General features: G+C 32.3%; 1 protein-coding gene across 1 annotated transcript; it reads right to left on the bottom strand.

Moving 5' to 3' along the window:
* Window positions 1–1,096: 1,096 nt before the first annotated feature.
* Window positions 1,097–2,892, bottom strand: LOC127137146 (uncharacterized). Its single transcript, XM_051063631.1, has 3 exons — window positions 1,958–2,892; window positions 1,537–1,757; window positions 1,097–1,350 (listed from the first exon to the last, which is right to left on the bottom strand). The coding sequence occupies exons 1-3, from the start codon at window positions 2,890–2,892 to the stop codon at window positions 1,097–1,099; spliced, it is 1,410 nt and encodes a 469-aa protein (XP_050919588.1).
* Window positions 2,893–24,494: the final 21,602 nt, after the last annotated feature.

Genomic DNA, 24,494 nt, shown 5'->3' with positions numbered 1-24,494 from the left:
CACACGATCTTTTGAATTTGTATGATGTGTTTCATGTGTCGCAACTTCAGAAGTATATTTTTTATCTGTCTCATGTGATTCAGATGGATGATGTGCAAGTGAGGGACAACCATACGGTAAAAGCATTGCCTGTAAGGATTGATGACCGAGAGTTAAAGAAGCTAAGGTGCAATGAGATTGCTGAAGTGAAAGTTGTCTAGGGATGAGCTGCTAGAGGAAATATGACTTGGGAGCTGGAAAGTCGGATGCAAGTAGTATATTCGGAGTTATTTTTAATAGATAAATTTTCGAGGACGAAAATATTATAGGTGGGAGAGAGTTGTAACACCCCATTTGAATTATCTAATTATATAGAATAATTTAATTGTAATGTATGTATTTTGATTGATTGAGGTAGTAGGGGAGCATTGGATATGGGGTAGTGTCCCTAGAATATTAAAAATTTAAGTGAGGATTGTGGTAGTAATTAATGAGAAGTAAAGGGTGTTGGACACAATGAGATTAATAGTATTACTATTAGACTTATTTAAATTAATTTAGTAGTAATAATAAATAAGTTAATATTTATTTAAAATAACAATTATAATATAAAAATAGTATTGATTTTATTATTATTTTATTGGTTAGTTGGCCTAATTATATGATTTAGAGAATAATATATATATATATATATATATATATATATATATATATATATATATATATATATATATATATATATATATATATATATATATATATATATATATATATATATATATAGGGCCGGCCCAATCAATTCAAAGGCCCTGTTCTAATTTTAAAAATGGGCCTAAATATATATATATATATATATATATATATATATATATATATATATATATATATATATATATATATATATATATATATATATGTATATAATTTTAATGATTAAAAATGACAAACAAAAGATAAAATTATATATTAACCAAATGAAGTATCAAAAACTTCAAAGGTATTGTTTAAACTACTAACACCATTTCTTACAACTTAAATTATCTAACTACATAAAAAGAGTCTTCCTACGAACACTTTTTGAAGCAAAATCGTCAACTAAGTCTTCATATTTTATTGTCTACAAAATATCATTTTCAATAGCTATTAATGCCAATCCATTAAGCCTTTCTTGTGACATGGTAGACCGCAAGTAAGTCTTTAACAATTTCAATTTTGAAAAACTTCTTTCTGCAGAAGCAACTGTCACAGGAATAGTCAATAAGATTCTTTCTGTAAATTCTAACATTTGAGTTCTTATAGCTTTGACACTTTCAACACGACTCTCCCAACGAGTGGATGACAATGATTTTGGAGTCAACCCCTTTACATTATCTTTCAAGATTTGTCATCTCTTAGTAGAATTGGAAAAAATTGTATAAATGTGTTGAACAACTCCAAAAAAATTCCTAGGTTTAATACAAGAGTTAGCCATATCACACAATGCCAAATTAAGACTATGACAACCACAAGGAGTATAAAAGGCTCTCGGATTTATGTCTAAAAATCTCTTTTGCACACCTTGGTGTTTTCCTTTCATATTGGACCAATTATCATAACCTTGCCCTCTCACGTTAAATAGGTCGAGACCAAGTTCTTTCAATTTATTTTGTAAAACATCAAAAAGCACCTGACCACTTGTATCATTCACATTCAAAAATCCTAAAAATGATTCCTCAATACTAACAGAAGCTGAAGAAATATCCACATATCTTATTATCAAAGACATCTGCTCTTGGTGACTAACATCAGGAGTACAATCAAGTATCACTGAAAAATACTTTGTCTGTTTGATTTTTCTAATGATTTCAATTTTAATCGCAGAACCAAGCAATGAAATCAACTCAATTTGTATGTTATGCCCAAGATAATGAATATGAACTTTTTGAGTTGTAACACGTCTAAAATATGTTCTTGGATGATTGGGTCAAATTCAGCTAACATTTCAATCAAACCCAAAAAGTTTCCATTGCTATCTTCGTACAATTTCTCCTTAGAACCACGAAAGGCTAAATTATGTTTAGCAAGAAATTTCACTATTGAAATAACTCTTTTTAAAACATTTTTCCAGTGATCCTTTTCTTTCTCAATTAATCTTTGAGTTGTTTTATCAATAGTTTGAAATTTTTGCAGCCTTTTGCGATACTCATACCAAGTAGTCATATTTTTAACATGTTCCATGCCTAACTCGTGCTCTTTAATTCTTTCACCAACATGTACCCAATCACTATAACCCTCATTTGCTAATTCTCCCCTAACAATCCCATTTTTAAAAACTTTACAACAAAAACAAAATACTCTATCAAGCTCTTTCGAATAAACAAGCCAATCTCTATCACACACCTCTCCATTTGTTAAAGCTATAGTATACAAATTAGCCGTAAAACATCTATTCAAACTATCTCTAGGACCCTTCACAATAGAATTATCTCTTTTAGGACCTTTCACAACTAATAAATCAATCAGTTTAGGTTGAAAACGATCCCAATTTCTTGGATCAAATATATCATAATCAACATTATCATCAGCATCATTATCATTATTAACTTCATCAACAATTGGCACACTATCAAGATTATCATTTTCAATGGACACACTATTAAGATTATCATTTTCAATGGGCACACTATCAAGATTATCATTTTCAATGGGCATATTATCAAGATTATCATTTTCAATAGGCACACTATCAAGATTATCATTTTCAATAGGCAAACTATCAATATTATCAACATAACGACTTTCATTTGAAACTTGTGGTTCTTTGATTAAAAATTTATCAAGAGCTCCTACTTGAGATTGAATTAACTCTTCAATTTTTTTCTTTTTCTTACGTTTATCATTTCCACATTCAAATTTTCTATTCTTAGGAGGCATAATAAGAAAAACCTGAAATTTCTCACAATGTCTTTTGTGTCCGTCGATGATCTACTAATTATCCTGTTGTGAAATTGTGTTCCTACATCAATAACAATTAAAAAAAAATCAATTACATTAAATAAAAGAAATTATAAATTAATCATCAAAAAATATTAATAATTAAATCATGGAGAAAAGACTTTAATTAATATTCAATTATATTTTATTATGTTGTGTTCTTCTCTAATATAGTACCATAAAAAATTAATAATTATAAGTTAAAAGAAAATTATAAATTAATAGTAAGAAAATAAATTACATTTAATTAAATAAATTATAAATTAATCATAAAAAATATCAATACTAATACATACTAATTTTGCTTTGAAAGATTCCAAATTGCAATTTGATCTTATGAGAAAAACTAGGTATAAAAATCGTCACCAACACCAACAGTATTCTTGTTTTGAATTTTGATACTACTGAAGTAGCATATACAGTATACTCACTACGCCAAAAACTGGAATAGACAGCGCACCTTAGAGGGCGCTTTCTTAAAGAAGCGCACTCTAAAGTGAAGAGAAAAATAAGGAGGAATAGACAGCGCACTTTAGAAGGCGCTTTTGAAACAAAGCGCCCTCTAAAGTGAAGCAAAAAAATAATGAGGAAATGGAGGGACACCAATAGAGGGCGCTTTTAAAAAAGCGCTCTCTAAGTCCATGTACAACAACGCACTTTAGAGAGCGCTTGTGTAACAAAGCGCCCTCTAAAGTGAAGCGAAAAAATAATGAGGAAATGGAGGGACAACAATAGAGGGCGGGTTTATGAAAGCGCCCTCTAAGGATACCCTTAGAGGGCGCTTATAAGAAAGCGCTCTCTAAGTCCATGTACAACAGCGCACTTTAGAGGGCGCTTTATTACAAAAGCGCTGTCTAAAGTGAAGCGAAAAAATAAGGAGCAATAGACAGCGCACCTTAGAGGGCGCTTTTTTTCCACAAACGCCCTCTAAGGTCCCCTTTAGTAAACATTAAAATTATAACATACTGCGCGTTTTGTTATTTCACTCTCTGTTATTTTCGTTCTTTTTCACGTTAGGGTTCTAAGGCGTTCTCCTTCCACCTCTGTTAGATCTACGACGTTTCCTCCTTCTGGCACCAAAGGTACGTTTGTTTCGTTTTAGCTTTGCCCTATTTCTTGCTTTGTTTTAGCTTTGCCCCATTTCAGTTTTATGTTATTGTTGTCTATGCTACGTTTGTTTCAACCTGTAAAGTTTCAATATTCATAGTCATTTTAAATTTGATAGCGCATGCGTTAAATTTCAAGCCCTACGTTTGTTTGGGTTTATTAGGCAATTTCAAGCCCTATGAATATCTGATTTTGTGTCAACACCAGTATCATTAGAAACCTAGGTCCGAATGTGTTTGAACTCTTCTGAAATTGTTTTTTGTTTATTCTAATTAGTAATGGATAATACATGGATGTCTTCCAATCGATTGTCGAGAGAGTACGAGAATGGGGTATTAGAATTCGTTAAGTTTGCCGTTGCGCACGCCGAAGACCCCAGTAGAATGATATGTCCTTGCTTGGGTTGTTGTTATGGGAAACGGGTTGACGCAGTTCAGTTGACATCGCATCTAATGAGGCATGGAATTGATCGAAGTTATACATGTTGGAATTTGCATGGTGAGAAAAGTAACGAGAATGTTGAACCGGGGGATAGTACGACCTATGCCTCAAACTATAGTGGCGCAGATACATACGATTGTGATCGAGTTGAAGAGATTGCAGAAGCACTTGAAGGAGATCTTAAGGATTGTCCCGAAATGTTTGAGAGGTTGGTAAGTGATGCAGAGAAACCTTTGTATGATGGTTGCACTAAATTCACAAGATTGTCTGCGGTATTAAAGTTGTACAACTTAAAGGCGGGCAATGGGTGGTCGGATAAAAGTTTCACAGAGTTATTAGCCCTTTTGAAAGATATGCTTCCTGAGGATAATGTTCTTCCCAATCGAACATATGAGACCAAAAATATGTTGTGCTCTATTGGCATGAGCTATGATAAGATACATGCATGTCCAAACGATTGCGTTTTGTTTCGAAATGAGTATGCATCGTTAAATGAGTGTCCTAAATGAGGTGTCTCGCGATATAAGAACAAGTTGTCTCCAGCAAAGGTCTTGTGGTATTTTCCTGTTATTCCGAGATTTAGACGCATGTTTCGTAGTGAAACCGATTCAAGACACTTGACCTGGCATGCAGATGAAAGAATTATAGATGGAAAGTATCGACATCCGGCAGATTCACCACAGTGGTTGAAAATTGATAATGATTATCCTGAATTTGGAGAAGAATCAAGAAACCTTCGCTTGGCATTATCTACTGATGGAATGAACCCACACGGTATCCAGAGTATCTCACACAGTACATGGCCTGTGATTATTATGATTTATAACCTACCTCCATGGCTATGTATGAAGCGTAAGTACATGATGTTGTCTATGTTGATTTCTGGACCTAAACAACCAGGGAATGACATAGACGTGTACTTGAAGCCCTTAATCGAAGATTTAAAGATTTTGTGGGAGACCGATGTGGAGGTTTATGATGGATATAGGAAAGAAAGTTTCAACTTGAGGGCGATGTTGTTTGGCACAATTAATGATTTTCCAGCATACGGAAATCTATCAGGGTATAGCATAAAAGGTCAATGTGCGTGTCCTATTTGTGAAGATAAAACAGATTGGAAGCGCTTGGAGTTTGGTCAGAAGAATGTCTTTCTCGGTCATCGAAGATTCTTAAATTCAAATCATCACTACCGTGGATGGAGAAAGGGGTTCAATGGAGAGACAGAACAAGGCAGAGCTCCACCTATATTGACGGGTGATCAAATTTTTGAAAAGGTGAAAGATTTGGATACTCAGTTTGGCAAGCCTTTTGCCCACACACTTGTCAAAAGTGGATGGAAGAAGAGGTCAGTTTTTTTTGAATTGCCGTATTGGAAGTCCTTGTATGTGAGACATTTTCTTGATGTTATGCATATTGAAAAAAATGTATTTGAAAGTGTTATTGGCACGTTACTCAATATACAAGGAAAGTCTAAGGATGGCCTTAAGGCAAGAAAGGACTTGATAGCGATGGGAATAAGAACTGAATTAGGACCCTTGAAGAAAGGAAAACGAACATATCTACCGCCTGCTGCTTATACTCTATCTAGAAAGGAGAAAAAAACATTGTGTAAGTTTCTAAGTGAAGTTAAAGTTCCAGAAGGGTACTCTTCAGATATTAGAAGACTTGTGTCTATGAAAGACCTCAAGTTAAAGAGTTTAAAGACCCATGATTGCCATGTTATAATGGAACATTTTCTCCCAATAGGTATACGTTCTATTCTTCCAGAAAAAGTAAGAAGCTCTATAACTAAGTTGTGTTCTTTCTTCAAGTCAATTTGCAGTAAGGTGATCAATCCTGCGATCTTACCAATGTTGCAAAAAGAAATCGTTATTACTTTGTGTGAGCTTGAAATGTTTTTTCCTCCATCATTTTTTGACGTTATGGTACATCTAGTTGTTCATCTTGTGAAAGAGACACAATTGTGTGGACCAGCTTATATGAGATGGATGTACCCTGTTGAACGTTATATGAAAATATTAAAAGGGTACGTGAAGAACCGAAGTCGACCAGAAGGTTGTATGGTTGAAAGATACATTGTTGAAGAAGCGATTGAGTTTTGTACTGAATATTTGTCTAATGTTCAGTCAATCGGACTCCCCAAGTCTCAGCTTGTCGAAAAGAAAGAAGGAAAAAATCTAATTGGAAATAAAATCGTGGCAGTATCAAGGGTCGAACGGGATCAAGTGCATTTGTATGTTCTGCACAATGAGAATGAGGTTGAGCCGTATGTTGAAATTCACAAGGATGTTCTCCGAGGTTTAAATCCCAATAGAAATGAAAATTGGATAGTACGAGAGCACAATCGATGTTTTATACCTTGGTTTAAGGATCATATTTATTCAAAGTATTATTCAGATCCCGCTTCAATAACAGAAAGGTTGAGATGCTTAGCATATGGTCCAAGTTTCCATGTTTTTTCTTATAGCGCATACGCGATTAATGGATACACATTTTATACCAAAGAACAAGATGATAAAAGTACTATGCAGAATAGTGGTGTCACCGTGGTAGCTGAAGCAATGCACATATCAAGTGTGAAGGACTTAAACCCCAAATTTGCAAATCTGTCGTATTTTGGTGTTATCGAGCGCATTTGGGTGTTTGATTATGAGAAGTTTCAGATTCCTATATTTGGTTGCAAGTGGGTTGAAAATAATAACGGCATTCGAATGGATAAGTCAGGATTTTTGCAAGTGGATCTTAATAGGGTGGGATACAAAGATGAGTCTTTTATTCTAGCCTCTCAAGCTAGACAAGTGTTCTATGTCAATGATCCGAAAAGTACGAAATGGTCTATAGTTCTTTTTTCCAACAAAGTAATTGATGAAAACACTGGAGATCAAGGTGATGATATTGATGTTGAGATTGAATCGTTTACCAGAAATGATCAAGATGAGAATAATATATCAAATGATTCATATATTAGAAATGATCATAATGAGGGTATTTGGATCAATCCAACCGTCAGTGTTGTTAAGAGACATGTAGAACATATTCCAACCAAGAAAAGAAAGAGAACTTAGTGAAAAAGGTACAGGTCAAATGATTTTAATTGTTTTATTTATTACAGGTAAAATGACTTTTATGATTTTAATTGTTTTTACATTTGTCATCTGATTTTAATTGTTTTCTTTTTTACAGGTAAAATGGCTATTATTCGTGCAAGGGGCAAGGGATGCTCGAAACATATATCAATTCTATCTTCAAAAGATAAGGGTTCAATGTTGGCCAGTTACATTGGTTTCCTTGTTCGACAACATATTCCGATTACATGTGATAATTGGAGAAGTCCGGACTTGAAGGTTGGCAAAGAAAAAATATGGTCGGAGATACAGGCTTGTGTCTCAATAGAGGATGGGTATCTACCTAAAGTTACTTTTGTAGTGGTCCAAAAGAGACATCACACCTGTCTCTTTCCTGTCAACCCCAAAGAGACCGATAGAAGTGGAAAAATTATGCCAGGTTTTTTCAATATATTTCTCAACGCAGCTGGTATATATTATCATTTGAATTTATCACTTTTTGCTGATTTTGTTGTTCTAAATTGTCAAAGGAACCGTGGTAGACACCGGCATTTGTCACCCTAGGGAATTTGATTTTTACCTTAACAGCCATGTAGGAATTCAGGTAATATTAGCTATGTCATTTAACTTTATGCCATTGTTTACTATTTGTTGCTCAATCGCCTTTTGACAGTTCTGTGTTATTTGCATTTGGACGTGTTCTTTTGCAGGGGACTACTTATGTTGCCATCTGTTGTTTTGGTTGAGCCTTATTTTGTATGGATGTGCGATAGAACTACTAGACAGCTTTTGGATATACAGAACATGTTTGCCACCATGGGTGGATGGGCGTTTTTGTTTAGTATTGGTTAGAACTACTAGACAGCTTTTGGATACAGTGGTCACTGGGTGTTGGTTGCTATGTTTTATTCTCTTAATTGTAGTACTTTGAGAATATGTTGTTGTATATTGTTGATCAAAGAATCATATATTAATGTTGTATATATGGAGGATTAATGTTGTATATAAATGGATTCATGTTGTATATATCAATGGATTAATGGTGTATAACATTGGATTAAAGGATGAAATCAATATGAATTTTACACTTTTGCAGCATGCGAACAGGTTACCAATTAAATATATATCCACTGTTTTTCAAACAAATTTTTTTAAAATAACTAACACTTTAGAGAGCGCTTTGTCCAGAAAGCGCCCTCTAAACACTTTACATTGACAACTTTAGAGGGTGCTTTTTCCTGAAAGCGCCCTCTAAACACTTTACATTGACAACTTTAGAGGGCGCTTTTTCCTGAAAGCGCCCTCTAAACACTTTACAATGACAACTTTAGAGGGCGTTTTTTCCTGAAAGCGCCCTCTAAACACTTTACATTGACAACTTTAGAGAGCGCTTTGTCCAGAAAGCGCCCTCTAAACACTTTACAATGACAACTTTAGAGGGCGTTTTTTCCTGAAAGCGCCCTCTAAACACTTTACACTGACAACTTTAGAGGGTGCTTTTACCAGAAAGCGCCCTCTAAGGTGTCCCTGTATGGACCACTCCAGAGGGCGCTTTTTTCTTAAAGCGCACTATAATGTGGCCACTTTAGACAGCGCTTTCTCCAGGAGAACAAAGCGCTGTCTTTACCTATGCCAGCGCCAGATTAGAGTGCGCTTAAAAGCGTTGTTATAGGGCAAAATAAGCGCCCTCTTTTCCCTTATTTGGCGTAGTGACTAGTATCCAATTTCACCCTAAAATTTTATTTATTTATATATTATAATTTTATAAAGAACACAAGTTACCCCTCATTTCCACCCTAAAATCTAAAATCTAAAATCTAAAATCAATATTGATACAAGAACTAAAATAGGATTTCACCATAAAATTTAAAATAAATCTAAAATTACTATTTTTTCTACCTTCAAAATTAAATAATCACAATAAAAATAAATAGAAAGTAATTAATTGAATAAATTAACCTGATAAAAGAGAGGATTGGAAAGGAAAAATAAGATTTTTTTTTCTGGTTTCAAACAGCTCTAACAGAGAAAGAGAGAAGAGAATAACATTTGAAAGGAGAGAGAAGTGAGAACGTGTGAGAAAGGAGAAAAAAAAACGTTTGGTTTCCAAATATCCTATTTTTCAATATTTAATATTTTATTTATTATATGTGATACAAAAATATTTTTATTTATTAATTTTTTTATATTCACTAATAATAGTTAATTTGAGGCCCCACAAAAAGTGAGGTTCTCTGCTAATGCACAGCTTGCACAGGAAAAGAATCGGCCCTATATATATATATATATATATATATATATATATATATATATATATATATATATATATATATATATATATATATATATATATATATATATATATATATATATATATATATATATATATATATATATATATATATATATATATATATATATATATATATATATATATATATATATATATATATATATATAATTTGAGTTTTTAGTTTGATTTAATATTATAGTAATAGTAATAATAAAATTTAAACAAAAATTAAAAATAAGGGATTTAGTTGGTCTACATATAAGAAGGCGAGGAGAGAACAAAGAGTTGAGAACGCACATGAAAGAATTGGAAAATGGAGAGCTAGGGAAAGAGACAAGGGTTGGAAGAAGATGAAAATCATCATTATAAAAGAGCTTTGAGTTTAAAGATCTAATGTATGAGGAGAACTATTCCTATAAGGGTGTCTAATCATGAGAGGTAATGAGAGGTCCTTACCCTCTAAGGTTGGTCTTATGCCATGTTATGATTGTTGTTGATTTGTGATCATGATTGTGAGAAATGAATTGTAACTGTTGTGGCTATAACAATTGATAATTGTTGATAATGAATTTTGATTTGTTGTTGAATTTTATGATTGTTGTATATTAAGGGTTTGGGATGATGATTATGATGATGGTAGGGTATGAAATTGTGAATTTATTGGTGTGATTATATGAATACAAGTAGCAATTGATATTGGTATATTTATGATTGAGTTCAAAACCATGGAATAAGTTTGGTGATGATTTCATGGATGTTTTTGGGGTTGGAGAAGATAAAAATCGTGCTGAAAATTTTAGAAAAACAACATTTTTGTAAGGCCTTTGTGCATGGTTTTGATCATAACTTGCAACTTGTAAATAAATTTGGGACGGAGTTTGAAGCAATGTTTTAAAAATCGGACCAGAGATCGAATCGACGGAACTTGTGGTTTAAGGTTTAATTGGTTCAATCGGTTAAACTTACGGTCGAACCGTTTATAAAATAAATTAAAATAATTCAAATGAAAATTAAAACAATACAATATAATAACTAAAATAAAGTTCAAATAATTAAGAATACCTAAATTAAATAAGATCGAATACCAAAAATAAATAATACAATATACTTCATTAAACAACAAAAAAAAAGAATTTGAGTTGAAGTACAACAAACAAGTCTTAATTGACAACACCAAATAATATTGACTTGAACGACAATCAATATTGAGTTGGATATCGTGACTATATTTAAAAGAGACGGCGTAATGATGATGGAGTAGGGTTGAAAGAAAAACTATAATTGAGTATGGTTGAAAGAAAAACTATAATGGAGTACAAAAACATGGAATATTTTTTTGTAATTGGGGGATGTATGTTAAGTTTTGATATTGACATATTGCTATTTAAATAAATAAATAAATAAATTGTTAATTTGATACATCTTTTTTGAAGCGGACAATTTTACAAAACCGGTTACGATTCTTTGGTTCGAATAGTTTTGGACGGTTCAACTTTTCTAGTTTTACTCCGGTTTTGACCCACTAACGATTTTGAAAGGTTCATCCAACTGAATTCATCTTCGGATTCATCTCCGGTTCTCGGTCCAACCGGTTGAACCGACCAGTTTGGTCCGGATTTTAAAACATTGGTTTGAAGCGTTGGGTAGCCGAAACATAAGACTATAACTTTGTTTCAGGGATACAATATTTTTATGATGATTTCATGAACGTATGGGATTGTAGAAGATAAAAATCGCATTGGAAATTTATAAAAAAAAACTGTAACTTTTTGGAACGCCTTTGAGCACGGCGTTTGAAATGTTGGGTAGCTAAAACAGAAGGCTATAAATTTATTTCAGGGACAAAATATATTTTGTTATGATTTCATGGACGTTTTGGATTTGGAGAAGCTGAAAATCATGCCGGAAAGTTCAGAAAAACAACAACGGTTTGATTACACCTTTGTGAACAGTTTTGATCATAACTTTCAACTCATAAAGTATTTTTGGATGTGGTTTAAAGCATTGGGTAGATGAAATAGAATGCTATAACTTTGTTTCACGGATACACTATTTGTAACGATTGTATCAGAGGCCGGTAGAAGATGGGAAATAAGTGTATGATGTGACAAATATGAACGAGGTCTATATTGATAAATTATTTGAAGTGTTGAATGAAGAACCTGAAACATTGAACTAGATTCAAACCATTAAAAAATGAGAGACGAATAATGAGTTAGAGGATGCTCAAAAATCATTGATAGTGTAAGTTGTTAAAATATAACATAATTGTTCATATAAATATTTTAAAACTAATTTGAAAACTTATATGTTCAATTATGATATGGTGAAATAAGCAATCCACATTATATATAGTAAACTAAATTGTGTTTTAGTCGTCGATTAAATGACAAAACCGAAAGGAATGGTATTTTCACCATTTAAAAATTCTAAGAGTTATAGTTGAGGAACGAACATATGACTATCATACCTTTTCCATCGATGGAGTTATAACTGAGAGATAAAGAGATACATTTTTAATGATGTCATTCGTCACATCGCATATGAAACCATAACAACTCATATTCAACCGAGGTTAAAGATATTTTCCGTAGTAGAGGTGATTATTTACTAGAAATTATTTAATTGTATGATCCAATCTAAAATATCTATTCTAATATATATATATATATATATATATATATATATATATATATATATATATATATATATATATATATATATATATATATATATATATTATATATATATATATATATATATATATATATATATATATATATTTTCCTCAATATACAAATAACGTGTAATTCAAGTTATGAATTACAGATGTAATCTTGTTATTGTATGCTAATCATTGAATTTGATGAATTTAGTGATTATTTTTTTGTATTTTATTTATTTGATATCAAAATTTTGATCTATTTTATTAAGTGAAATTGTTTTATAATTGATGCATATTGTTTGAAACATTATTCATTAACCTTTTTATCTTTTGAAATTATATTTTTCATTATATAACTGCCTCTTAATTTTGAAAATATTGAAGATTTATAATTTATTAACACTAATAAGAAACCACTTTTAAGTATACCTTTAAAATTAAATACTATTCAATAATATGGAAATTTATTTAATAAAACTTTTTAATGATTATTATGTTGTGTCATCATGATCAGCATCTATATTGGATCAAGAACAACATACAAGTGAGAGAGATTTTACATATTCATTCAAAATCTTAAGGTGATAGGTGTATGATCAACCTCCATTTTTTAAAGCAATGTGAGACTTTCAACTCACACTTATACACAACAATTTAATCTCAAATGAGTCCATCCACTATGCCCCTCCTCAAACGGAAGTTGTTTCATCCACATCCATTTGTACCGCCGTTGCGAGCACTACAACGGAACACGCCGCCTGACCAACACATTGTCAGGTAGACAATTTCGATACAAAGAGTCAGTTCTTTAATTGAACCATGGACTCTGATATCAGAGTTGGGTCATCACGAGGAACATCCACAATGGGTAAAGAGCAACACACAAGTGAGAAAGACATCACATATTCATTCAAAATTTTAAGGTGATAGGTGTATGAGTCATCTCATTTATAAATGTTAAATCTTTACTTTTTGAGTAATGTGGAATTTCCAACACACATTTGTACACAAAAATAATCTTAAATTTTGGTTACAAATCATATTATCGTAAATTATGGAGTTTTGATGTATTTTTCTCGTATTTCATGTAGAAATTATCTACAAATAAACTTTTTGTAATCAAACTTTGCTAAAAAAAAATACTGTTCACAAAAAGCTTTTATAAAGAGAAAAAAATTAACATAAAATACTTCAAAAAATATGTTTTTTTTATCAAAATTCTTTAAAAATGAACAACTTTTTAATAGTGAAACCTAATCATAACGCTTCATATTTAAATATTTCATTCGGATAATTTTTTTGGCTCAAGTCATACTAATAAAGGTGAAAACATATATTACACAACTTAATAAAAATTGCAAATCCCATACTAATAAAGGTGAAGACATATATTACACAACTTAATAAAAAACATATAAATATAACAATTTTTTTTAATTATTAATTTATAAATATCAACAATTTATTTATATTAATAAATAAATATAAATAAATATTGTTAATTAACTTTTTATATAATAATTGCATTTTAATAATTTGTATACATATATATATAATTATAGATACATAATCTTGTAAGATATAATGAAAGATTTAATTATTATAAATATTAATTAATCATTTAATCACGACACCTAGTTAGGTGAGAGCAACCTCGATTGTATTTATTGATTTCTTCCCTTCCGCCAATAGTCGCATGAATTTTTCTTAAAACCTTCTCTTCATTTACAGGTGAAATGTGTGCATTGTTCTCTCCTCTTCCAAGTCTCTCTAAACTTTCATATGAATATGTTAAATCTCCTTCACTTGGCTTCTTCTTTAAACCTTCATGTGAAATTTGTGTATCATTTTCTCCTGAAATTTTCTCTGAACTTTCAGGTGAAACTTGTGCATAAATTGATATGTTCTGATTTAACATAACAATAGTAAAAAGAATGAAACAAATGAACAATGTTTTCATGATGATGAGAATAGTTTGAAAATTCTACAAATGTTTTGCTCTTCTTTGTAATTCAAATTAAACTACACTTCATGCAGATTTATAGTTTAATTTGATTATTTATAACAAATATAAAATTAGGTTTTATTTCAGCGATGGGAAAAGAGAATTGTTTTGGGTGATATTTGTATTTTTAGGCTTATTTGTTTAGGATAATAGTTATTTACTATTTATCAAATATCATTAAATGTATCATCATTCTTGGATTGAAATAATTATGCATCTCAGGCCTTTTTTTAGTTTTCAAAATGTGGTTTTGTTTCTTTGGTTAAATCCTTGAAAACACTTATGCTCATTAAGTTATGTTTGGATTTTTAAAATGCAATAAAACGAAATTAAATAAATTTTAAGGAAATAATATGTAATAGAATTGAAGAGAGCGAAATAAAACATAATTTCATTTTGTTTTTTATGTACTTTAAAATATTAAGAAACAAATTTATATTTCCTTTTTAGAGAGCACGTATAATGGAATGCATAATTATTTTAGTATTCAATCTATCTTAATAAAATTTTAATCTTTCTTAATTAAGATCGTATTAGTAAATTTTTTAGGTGTGTAATTGTGGTGGAAATATAATATTGAAAGTAAATTGCATAAAATAAAAGAGAATGGTTAGAAATATTACACCAGCGATTTATATATGCTTGGCAGAACGTTAGCTTAGTAAACCAAGAACATAGATTTTATAAAGGCTTATCTCAATAACCAAACTCAATCTCTTAAAGGTATCGCATCCTTACAAATATAAACGACCACCACGATGACTTACAAAAATATCTTCCTCACAAGTAAAGCTTCACTTACTAACACTAAGGCAATTCAAAGTGAAAAGAAATATTTTTCTGAAGACATGGAAAAAGATAAATTCCAAAGAAATATGAAAACATTGGAAAGTTGAGGGTTGTTGCCTTGTGTTGTCGTCATCAAAACTCCATATGCTATTCTTTATTACTAATTCCCCTGAGTTAGTTAGAGAGTATATCCTACTCACCCTGAGAGTATACTTCTATCCCTTTGTCGAAATCAAAAAGGTAAAAAGTATAAGAAATGCAAATACAAGCGCATAGATTCGCATATAATAGTTCATGCATGATTGATTTAAAATTCCTAGTTCAGTTCTTATGAAAAAGGAGTTTCTTTTAGGGAGAGGTTTAGTAAAATGTATGCGAGTTGATTATACGAGTCTACGACTTCAAGCATACATTCCCCTTTTTTTGATATATGCTCTCTAATAACGTGGTGTCTAACGTCAATGTGCTTATCCAAACAGTCAATTATCGAGTTTTTGGTGAGGTTTATGACAATGGTGTTGTCACATTTAATTACTCCAAGTTTGACATCGTAGTCACTAAGTTGTTGTTTCATCCAAATGATTTGAGCACAACAACTTCCTGCAACAACGTATTCTACCTCAGTTTATGGATAGTGCTGCATTTGCTTGTTTCTTGTTATACCATGAGCATAGTTGTCTTAAGTTTTTAGAGGTCCTGTGTAGATTAGTCATAGTTTAAACTTTAAAAAAATTCTCTACTTAACCACAGTTTAACCGTGAGAACCATTTTATAAGGCCTTATTTAGCTACGGTATAATCGTGAAAATTTTGGCCCTGCACGGTAGCCCGCCTTGCTTTCCCTCAAAGACGACCCTGGTCATGAGATAAGCGGGTTCCCAAGTAAGTAACATGTACCACTGGTACTTTTCCTATACAGTATGCACCTAGTAAAATCGGAGTCGCAATACTCAACTAAGTCACAATACGCTCCTTTGGGGTACCATAGACCCATTTCTTGTGTGCTTGTGAGATATCTCGTAATTCGCTTGACGACACTAATAATTTAAAATCCCATGGACTTTTTCCTTTTTGAGTCAATTTTTTCTCCTATAAATAAAGGGGTTCTCCTCATTTCAAAATACATTAAGAAACATATTTCTATATACTTTCTCACTTTCTACACTCTCCATTTCATTTCTTTCTTTTTAGAAAAATTTCCTTAGTGCTTTAAGAGTGAAAATTATCAGTGAGGCTATTTTTTTTTCCTATTTTTGGGATTATTCTTGTAATTTACTCAATATAACTTTGTCTCTTATGTAATATCTCTTGTGAGAAGTTGTTGTTTAGTTTGTGATCTAAATTAGTAATAAAAAATATATGTTTGGTTTGTGAGATTAGCCAATTAAAATCTCCATTTGGTTTGTGAACTCATCCCGATGGAAAAGCTTTTATTTAGTCCATGAAATTATCCATTAGAATCATTGTTTGGTTCCTGAGACCATCTTTCCCTAAAAGCCTTTCTAGTTCAAAGATTGTTCTGGTGTAAAATCTCGTGTTTAGTTTGGAGGATAGCCATTGTAAAACTCTTATTTATTTGTAAGAAGGTTCTTTGACATTACCTATGAAAAACTTACATATGTGTAGTGTTATATATGTGAGCATCACAAAATAGATTGCCCTCCCCTAAGAGTAGTAATGCCTAGGTGATGACCTAAAGACCCGCCCTTGACATCTATGACATGTACACCCGTTAGTCAAGGGAGAGGAAGTCCACCAATACTCCTTAAAGGTTAGGTGGTCAACAACCTCTCATGACAAGAAGGGAGTAGTTGTTTCCATTCAGGGTTACCCAAACCCTAGTCCCAAGAGACTTTTATAAATACACATCCCTCATAGGAGGGAGAGGACAATTCATTACACCCTAAAAGCATAGTGCTTGATTATAACACACTGATCACACATCTCAACATCTCATATCTAAGCATATTTTCATCTACAGGGTCTCTCACCTGAGTAGGAACTTTAAAACCATTGTAAAACATCGTCATATAGGGCTTCTCACCCCCGTGGGAAAGTCCTAACCAACATACAACATTATACACCTACTAAAGTCTTTGAGTCCCCCTTCCTTTCCAGGAGGAATAAACACAATTGTACTAGTGGTAACAGTGATGTTGACTCCTTGGCGGAGATGCGTGTCGCCATAGACAAATTATGTATGCATTACCAAATGCTTGAACACAATGTTCACAACATTAGGCAGCGCCAACATGAGTCTAATCCCCTAGAGGATATGGAACGGTAGGAACCCCATCTAAGACGAAATATGGGGGGCACCTATTTCTGAGGGTTTAAAATCTCCTTCATTGGTCAACTTTGATGGGCGCAGTAATCCCTACGAGTACGTCACCCCCATCAATACACAAATGCCCATCATGGAAGCTTCTGACTCCTTGAAATGCAAGCTGCTATCTAGAACTTTCAAAGATGTCGCCCTTCGATGGTATATAGGTTTACCCCGTGCTTCCATCAATAACTATCAGAAACTGGTAAGTAAGCTAGTATACCAGTTCTCCGCTAGTCGCCACGGGAAGACGTCCACCACAAGCCTCTTTAACATACGCCAGGGTCCATAAGAGTCACAGAGGGACTACCTCTCGCTCTTTAACGAGACCACTATCAGGGTCGTCCCATTAAACCAGGAAGTGTTTGTAAGGCAATTCCAAAATCGACTCAAGGTGGGGAACTTTAATAAATCCTTCTCCCAGAAGTCTCCACTTTCATTCGCGGAAGTGGCCATCTAAGAAGAGTGCCACATAAAAGGCGAGGAGAGCAACATTGAAAATAGGGTGTGAAATTCCAAAGAGTGTGTTCTCGGTGCGAAGGCTCACATCACTCGAGGAAGAATAATTATACCTCGCTTGTAAAGGACAAGACTGCATTCAATATGGTAGGTAAGGATGCAAAGAACTTCACACCCATGAACACTCGGTGTGAGCAGATTTGGTGTGAGGTTTTCCATCTACACAACATCCCTTCGTCGCCTATTCCTAAGGAGGATCTGATGGGTTATAAATCATAAATATGGTGCAAGTTCCATAGAGTTAAAGGACATCATACTAAATACTTCTACCAGCTTTAAAAGGAAATCGAGATACTAATACATGCGGGGTACCTCAAGAAATATGTGAAAGGATACTCCTTTCATTCGTCAGACAAGTGTAACCCGCAAAGGTGAGACGAAGTCGGAAACCCCAGACTTGACAAAACCAAAGGGGCATCTCAGGGAGAAGTTACTAAAGGTACACGCCACATGCTCAACACCATAGTATGAGTATTCATTGGGACCGGGGAAACCAACTCTGCCAGAAAATGGTATGCTCGCCAGATCATAACTTTAGAAAACCTCCCCAAGGTCAAGACCGAAGGCGGGCGCTAGATGCCCGGAGGCACAATCATCTTCTCGAATAAAGATGTGGATTCCATACACCCTCATAATGACGACCCCATGGTCATTATTTTTAACTTCCGGGACTAGGAAATCAACATGGTTTTTGTTGGCCAAGGAAGTTCCGCAGACATACTATACTGGGAGGAATTTGAAAGACTTCTCCTCGACCTAGAAGACCTGAAAACCTTTAAATGGTCGCCGATTGGATTCTCTGGAGAATAATTACATGTAAAGGGGTATATCACCTTGAGGATCACTTTTGGAGAAGAAGACCAACCCAAAGAGATAAATATTAGGTATTTGGTTATTGACGTTCCCTTTTCAAATCCTTATCTGCATTTTGCTCTTTAACGGTTTGAACTTGGTTTAATGGTCTTAGTTCTTTAACCTCCAATTCCTTCACCTCTAGTTCATTTTGCAAAAATATTATTTACTTTGCAAACAAAATTAAAGGTGGAGAAATGGGCGATTTAAGAACTAGAAGAGTTAAACCAAGCCCTAACGGTTAAAGAGCAAAATGCAGACAATGCGCTGAAGAATTATTGTCTAGAATTGAATGTGTAACTTTTTCTATAATGTATCTTTATTTATCATATTCTAATCTTCTAATGCAATTTGAAAAATTATATATTCGGTAAGGGGTTGGAAAACTCTCAACCACATAAGATATAATAAACTCATCTTTTAAACAAACATTAACAATAACATTCATCAACAACAAATCTTAAACAACATACAAGATACAATAAACAACTCTTATTTAAAACAACAAAATCATCACCACATAGCATAAACTACCTACAAGATATAAATTTTTATCAATAATAACAATAACAACATGTCAACTCATAGAATATTTCAGAAATATATCATTCTTATAATGGAATCCACAATGAAAGAAGGATGAAGCTGAAGTGAGAGCTGCAAACTTGTGTTAATTTTGAATGGATGTCATGCTAGGTCATTCACAGAAGTTTGTAGCGCTCACTTTAGCTTCATCCTTGTTAATTTTTTTCATTCACGATCCCTACCTTCAAGTCAAAACAATCAAAAAGTTCAAACATTATGAAACAAGATATTGAAGCGTAAACAGTAATACATAAACAAATTTTGAAACATAAAATATTGTGAGGACAAACATGTAAGGTATCCATTTGCTAAGATTTAATGCAACAAAGGTGACCCTTCAAAGAAGACGAGTTTGCTGCATAAGTTTGGGTTTTTCATAAGAGAGAGACAAGTGACAGAGATGTTAGGGTTTTATTTTGAGAGAGGCGAGTGAAAGAGATATTAGACTTTTGTTTTAAGAGAGATGATTGTTATGTACTGAAGCGAGAAATAATTTCGGTTATATAGAAATATGTAACACTTTTCGCCATGGTTGATAATATGAATCGTGATGAAATGATTGCACCTTACACCACAATTGATTATAAGAACCATGATGATATACAAGGTAAAGTCCATTATGTCACGATATATGAAAAATTGTTGGTGTTGGGATTCAAAACCCTTTCACTCCCGGTACATTTCCCTATGGTTGTTAAGTATGATTGTAGTGAAATGTATTTTAGTAAAGAAAAAAAAGCACCCAAAAAAAGAGTTATTACCACGGTTAAGAGGAAGGTCGTTGTAACATGGTGTTACGAAATGTCTATTTTGTAGTAGTGAGAACAAGTTATTTTGTGGGGTGCATTATTATCCCTCATCGCTTTTGCACAGGGTAAGGTTTTTAATGAGGCACCTCTCTTCTATTATTTTGGAATTATTTTTGTCTATTTCTTTCGTTGCAGGAAATCTAAAACCTCAAGAGAAGGTTGCCCATAGAGGTAATTAATTTGTTGGATCCTCAAGTGGGATCATTTCTGTCCATAAAGGGGATCACGTCGCTAGATCCTCAGATGAGACCCTTTTCGCCCATAATGGTGATCAAGTTTTTAGATTTTGAAGTGAGATCCTTGTCGTCCATAGAGACAATTAATTCACTGGATGCTCAAGTGGGATCGTTGTTGTCCATACAAGCGATCAATTCGTTGGATCCTTAAGTGTGATTCTTGCTGTCCATATAGATAATCAATTTTCTAGATCCTCAAGTGGGATCCTCGCTTCCCATAGATGCGGTTAATTTGCTGGATCCTTAAGTTTGAAATTAAGCATGTAACTCTTAGAGCCACAAATAATAAGAAATGCAAATTGTGCAAGAAAAACAGGAAAAATTACAGGTGACCCATAATTGAGAATTATGGTAATAAAACCCTTGTATGCCCCCAATAAGACCCTGTTAGGAGGTAAAAGTCACAGAGCTAGTGGAGTTTCCAACTTCCTTTCTGTTTTGCTTTCAAGTTTGTTTTGCTTCCTAACGGTTATGTATTGAGGGGCCAAGGCTTTATGAAGAGTAATGCATATTATTAGGGTCTTTGGGCTACATAAATAAACTACTAAATTCAATTTGAACTCTCTAAACTTGTTATATTTCACTGTTAAATTATGCACTTTAGTTTTACTTGTAATTCAAGTACAACATTCTTTAAACTTTCAGTTTCCATCTCAATTCCAAGTTTTTTTTTACGTTATCACGTTTATTCTTATTAATCCGCAAGTGTTTCTTGTTATCCTGGATGAGTAGATCCCCATAGTTCTAGGATTATGATCATTGTAAATCTTAATTATAATCTTTGGCATGAGAAATTTAATAATATTCCGACTTTTAAGATTTTAACAAAGGTCTCTATGAAATTAGAGATAATATGATATTGAAATGTGACAGATTGAAATGTGAAAATAGTTTTGGTGTTTGAGAAAGTTTTATCCTTAAAAAAAATAGATTTGTTTTGTTTAACGGGTCATACCATTGACCACCATGAAAATTGAAGGTTGAAAAGTTTAAGATACAATTACATGAGATATGATTTACATTAAAATCTATAAAACAAAAGTTGTAATTCTCATGATAGATTAGCAATGATGATATATAGGATTCGTCTTATATAAGAATCATGATCCTATAACTAATTTTTATTTAAAATTATAATCTTCAAAATAATTAAACAATAATGGAAAAAAATGTCTCCCATGAATAAGTGGAGCCATAATAATGATAATCAGCACCATCAAATTTTCATCAAACTTATGTTATCTTAATTTTTTATTTATTTTACTCTTTCTCTTTTAAATTAGTAGCTAATATTGCATGCATGGGAGGTAAATTCGCCGGAGTAAATCCTCTCCCAAACAACAATATATTAATTTAGTTTTAACTAATCAAAATAGAAAGAAAGAATCGATAATCACATTAATCTCTAACAAAAAAGAATACAATATTTACCACCATCTATTTAGTTCAGACCTAATTAAAAAAAAAGTAACAATATTAGGTACACCAACATTTAGCTCAGCAACACCACGTAACTTTATTTTTCTTACATTTATTCATAATTAAGCTTTATATATATATTTAACTTAAGTTAGTGGTGAAAAACATAATTTGAAAATACTGTGTGTAATTTTTCCATATTTTTCCATGTAAAATACGGAAAGTTGGAATTATTTATTTATTTAAAGAATTAAAGGACGATCACTAAATTTATGATCAAGAGGTGGATGGTATAACTGTGAAATTGTCGGATATATTGTATTCTTAAATGATATTAATATGTCCATTTTGACCCATTTTATTTTGGCATTACTTTCCACCCTAATTGTACAAAGCCACCTTATGAACACTTGAAAATGTTCTTCAATTTCAAAAATACACTTTCAAATATATTTTATATATACGATATTTTTTCCTAAGTGAACTATACCTTTATTTAAAAAAATAAATTTTATATATATATATATATATATATATATATATATATATATATATATATATATAATTGATAATAAATTTAAAAATGTGCTTCTAAAATAAATCTAAAAGTATACTTTCCTCCTAGTTTGCTTGTTTGATTGCCAAAAAGAAGAAACTTGGTGAGCATATACGTATGGATAAGGATTACTCGCACCGGAAAATGCTTCGCTTGATGATAATGGAGAAGTGAAAGAGAGCAAGCCAAATATATCTATCATGACAGAATCGGTGGTCAATCAAGAGAGATTTTCGAAAGTTGGTGATAATATGAAACTTACATAAAAGAGAAAATGAAGAAGACTTCCTATCACAAAACAACATATTCAAAACCACCCACAAAACTGGTAAAAACAAATGGTTCTCCTAAGAAAGTCAAACAAACACCGGATTACGATTCAACCAAACGATCTCCATTCTATTTCAAACATGTCAACACACTTTTTCCATACTCTCCAATTTCATAATCCAAAAGAAATTATTTCAAAGGTGATCACATTAGTATACCATCACCTTCACCATCTTTACCGCCTTTACCTCCATCATCATTTTTACCAAAAATAATACACATTGAAGAGATATTGACTTTTATGCACAAATATATTGACCGGATTGTAGATGTCAAGGTTGACGGTAACTTCGATTATCGGGTTGTTTCAACTTTGCTTGGTAACAGAGAGGAGAATCATACACTTGCTTGTTAATATCATATCAAAGAGTTAAAGGCGTGTAAGGAATCATACACAACACTATATAGGAAAAAAATCATTTCAACAAAATTTATGTATCTCTTATTCCATGTGCTAGTGGTTTAACACCGGTGGAAAAATGGATGTGCTTCTCTGAAATGGATCATCTTACAGAAATTGCATATAATTAGGTGTGCATCGATCTGATAAGATATGATTTATCATAAACATTTTTCCCAAGTGGTTCATCTCATAATATAGGCAGACACAGTATGTATATTGGATGGATTTCATAATCACAATATTTAGTTCAAGATTTTTTCAAAACCTGAATGTCTTATACCACGAATATCCATGATTGGACATCTCATTCCACAAAGGAAGCTAAAAGTTGGCTGCATGATTTTTTTGATAGGATGGAAGAATTTGTCAAGTTAAGCAAAATAGAAAGAGAATCAAATCAGGAAAATTCAAAGGCGGAACCACCTATAGATATAAATTTAGACGGTGATACATGCTTTTATGCATTTTAGTTTTATCTTACCATGCATTTTAGGTGGTGCACATTTTTTTTGTATGTAATGTTTGATTGATATATTCAATAATGTAATTCGAGTACGTTTTATGTGTTTTAATGTATATAACATTACTCATATAAAAATATGAAAGTTTTATGTGTAAAACTATTTGCTTGCAATTAATATTTATTAGCTTATGTAATGAATGAATCTGGATTTTAAAATCCGAACACATCATAATCATTATTGTGTTATCCTTTCATACGTAAATGGTCACTTGGAAATTCAATTTTGAACAAACCTTTAATTGTACCTAACTGATTCCAGATTTCAAACTCTGGAATGACAACTCAGACAAGATAAATTTTATATAATCCTTATTTCTCTCAAACTTGTATAATTATGCATCTTAGGTAGATGTAACTATAAAAATATCTCTTTTGAAGTTCTGAAAAAGAAACTGGATAATCTCTTGCGCTACTCAGACAATCGAATGATGGTTAAGATCGAGTACCATTCACCCTCGATTGATAACAAAGGAAACTTGAAGTTTAACAACTTTGAATGAAGACGGATAAAGATTTAATAGATATACATTTCACTGTTACAAAATAAATGGTCCAATCGAAGTGGAAGCGACCGTGACGAGATCGATTGACGATATCCTAAAGATGTTGAAATACTTTCA

The sequence above is a fragment of the Lathyrus oleraceus genome, chromosome 4 (genome assembly GCF_024323335.1).
Source record: "Lathyrus oleraceus cultivar Zhongwan6 chromosome 4, CAAS_Psat_ZW6_1.0, whole genome shotgun sequence".
Classification (NCBI taxonomy): domain Eukaryota; kingdom Viridiplantae; phylum Streptophyta; class Magnoliopsida; order Fabales; family Fabaceae; genus Lathyrus; species Lathyrus oleraceus.
Note: the sequence above shows the minus strand (reverse complement) of the source record. Positions and strands in the feature narration are given on the sequence as shown.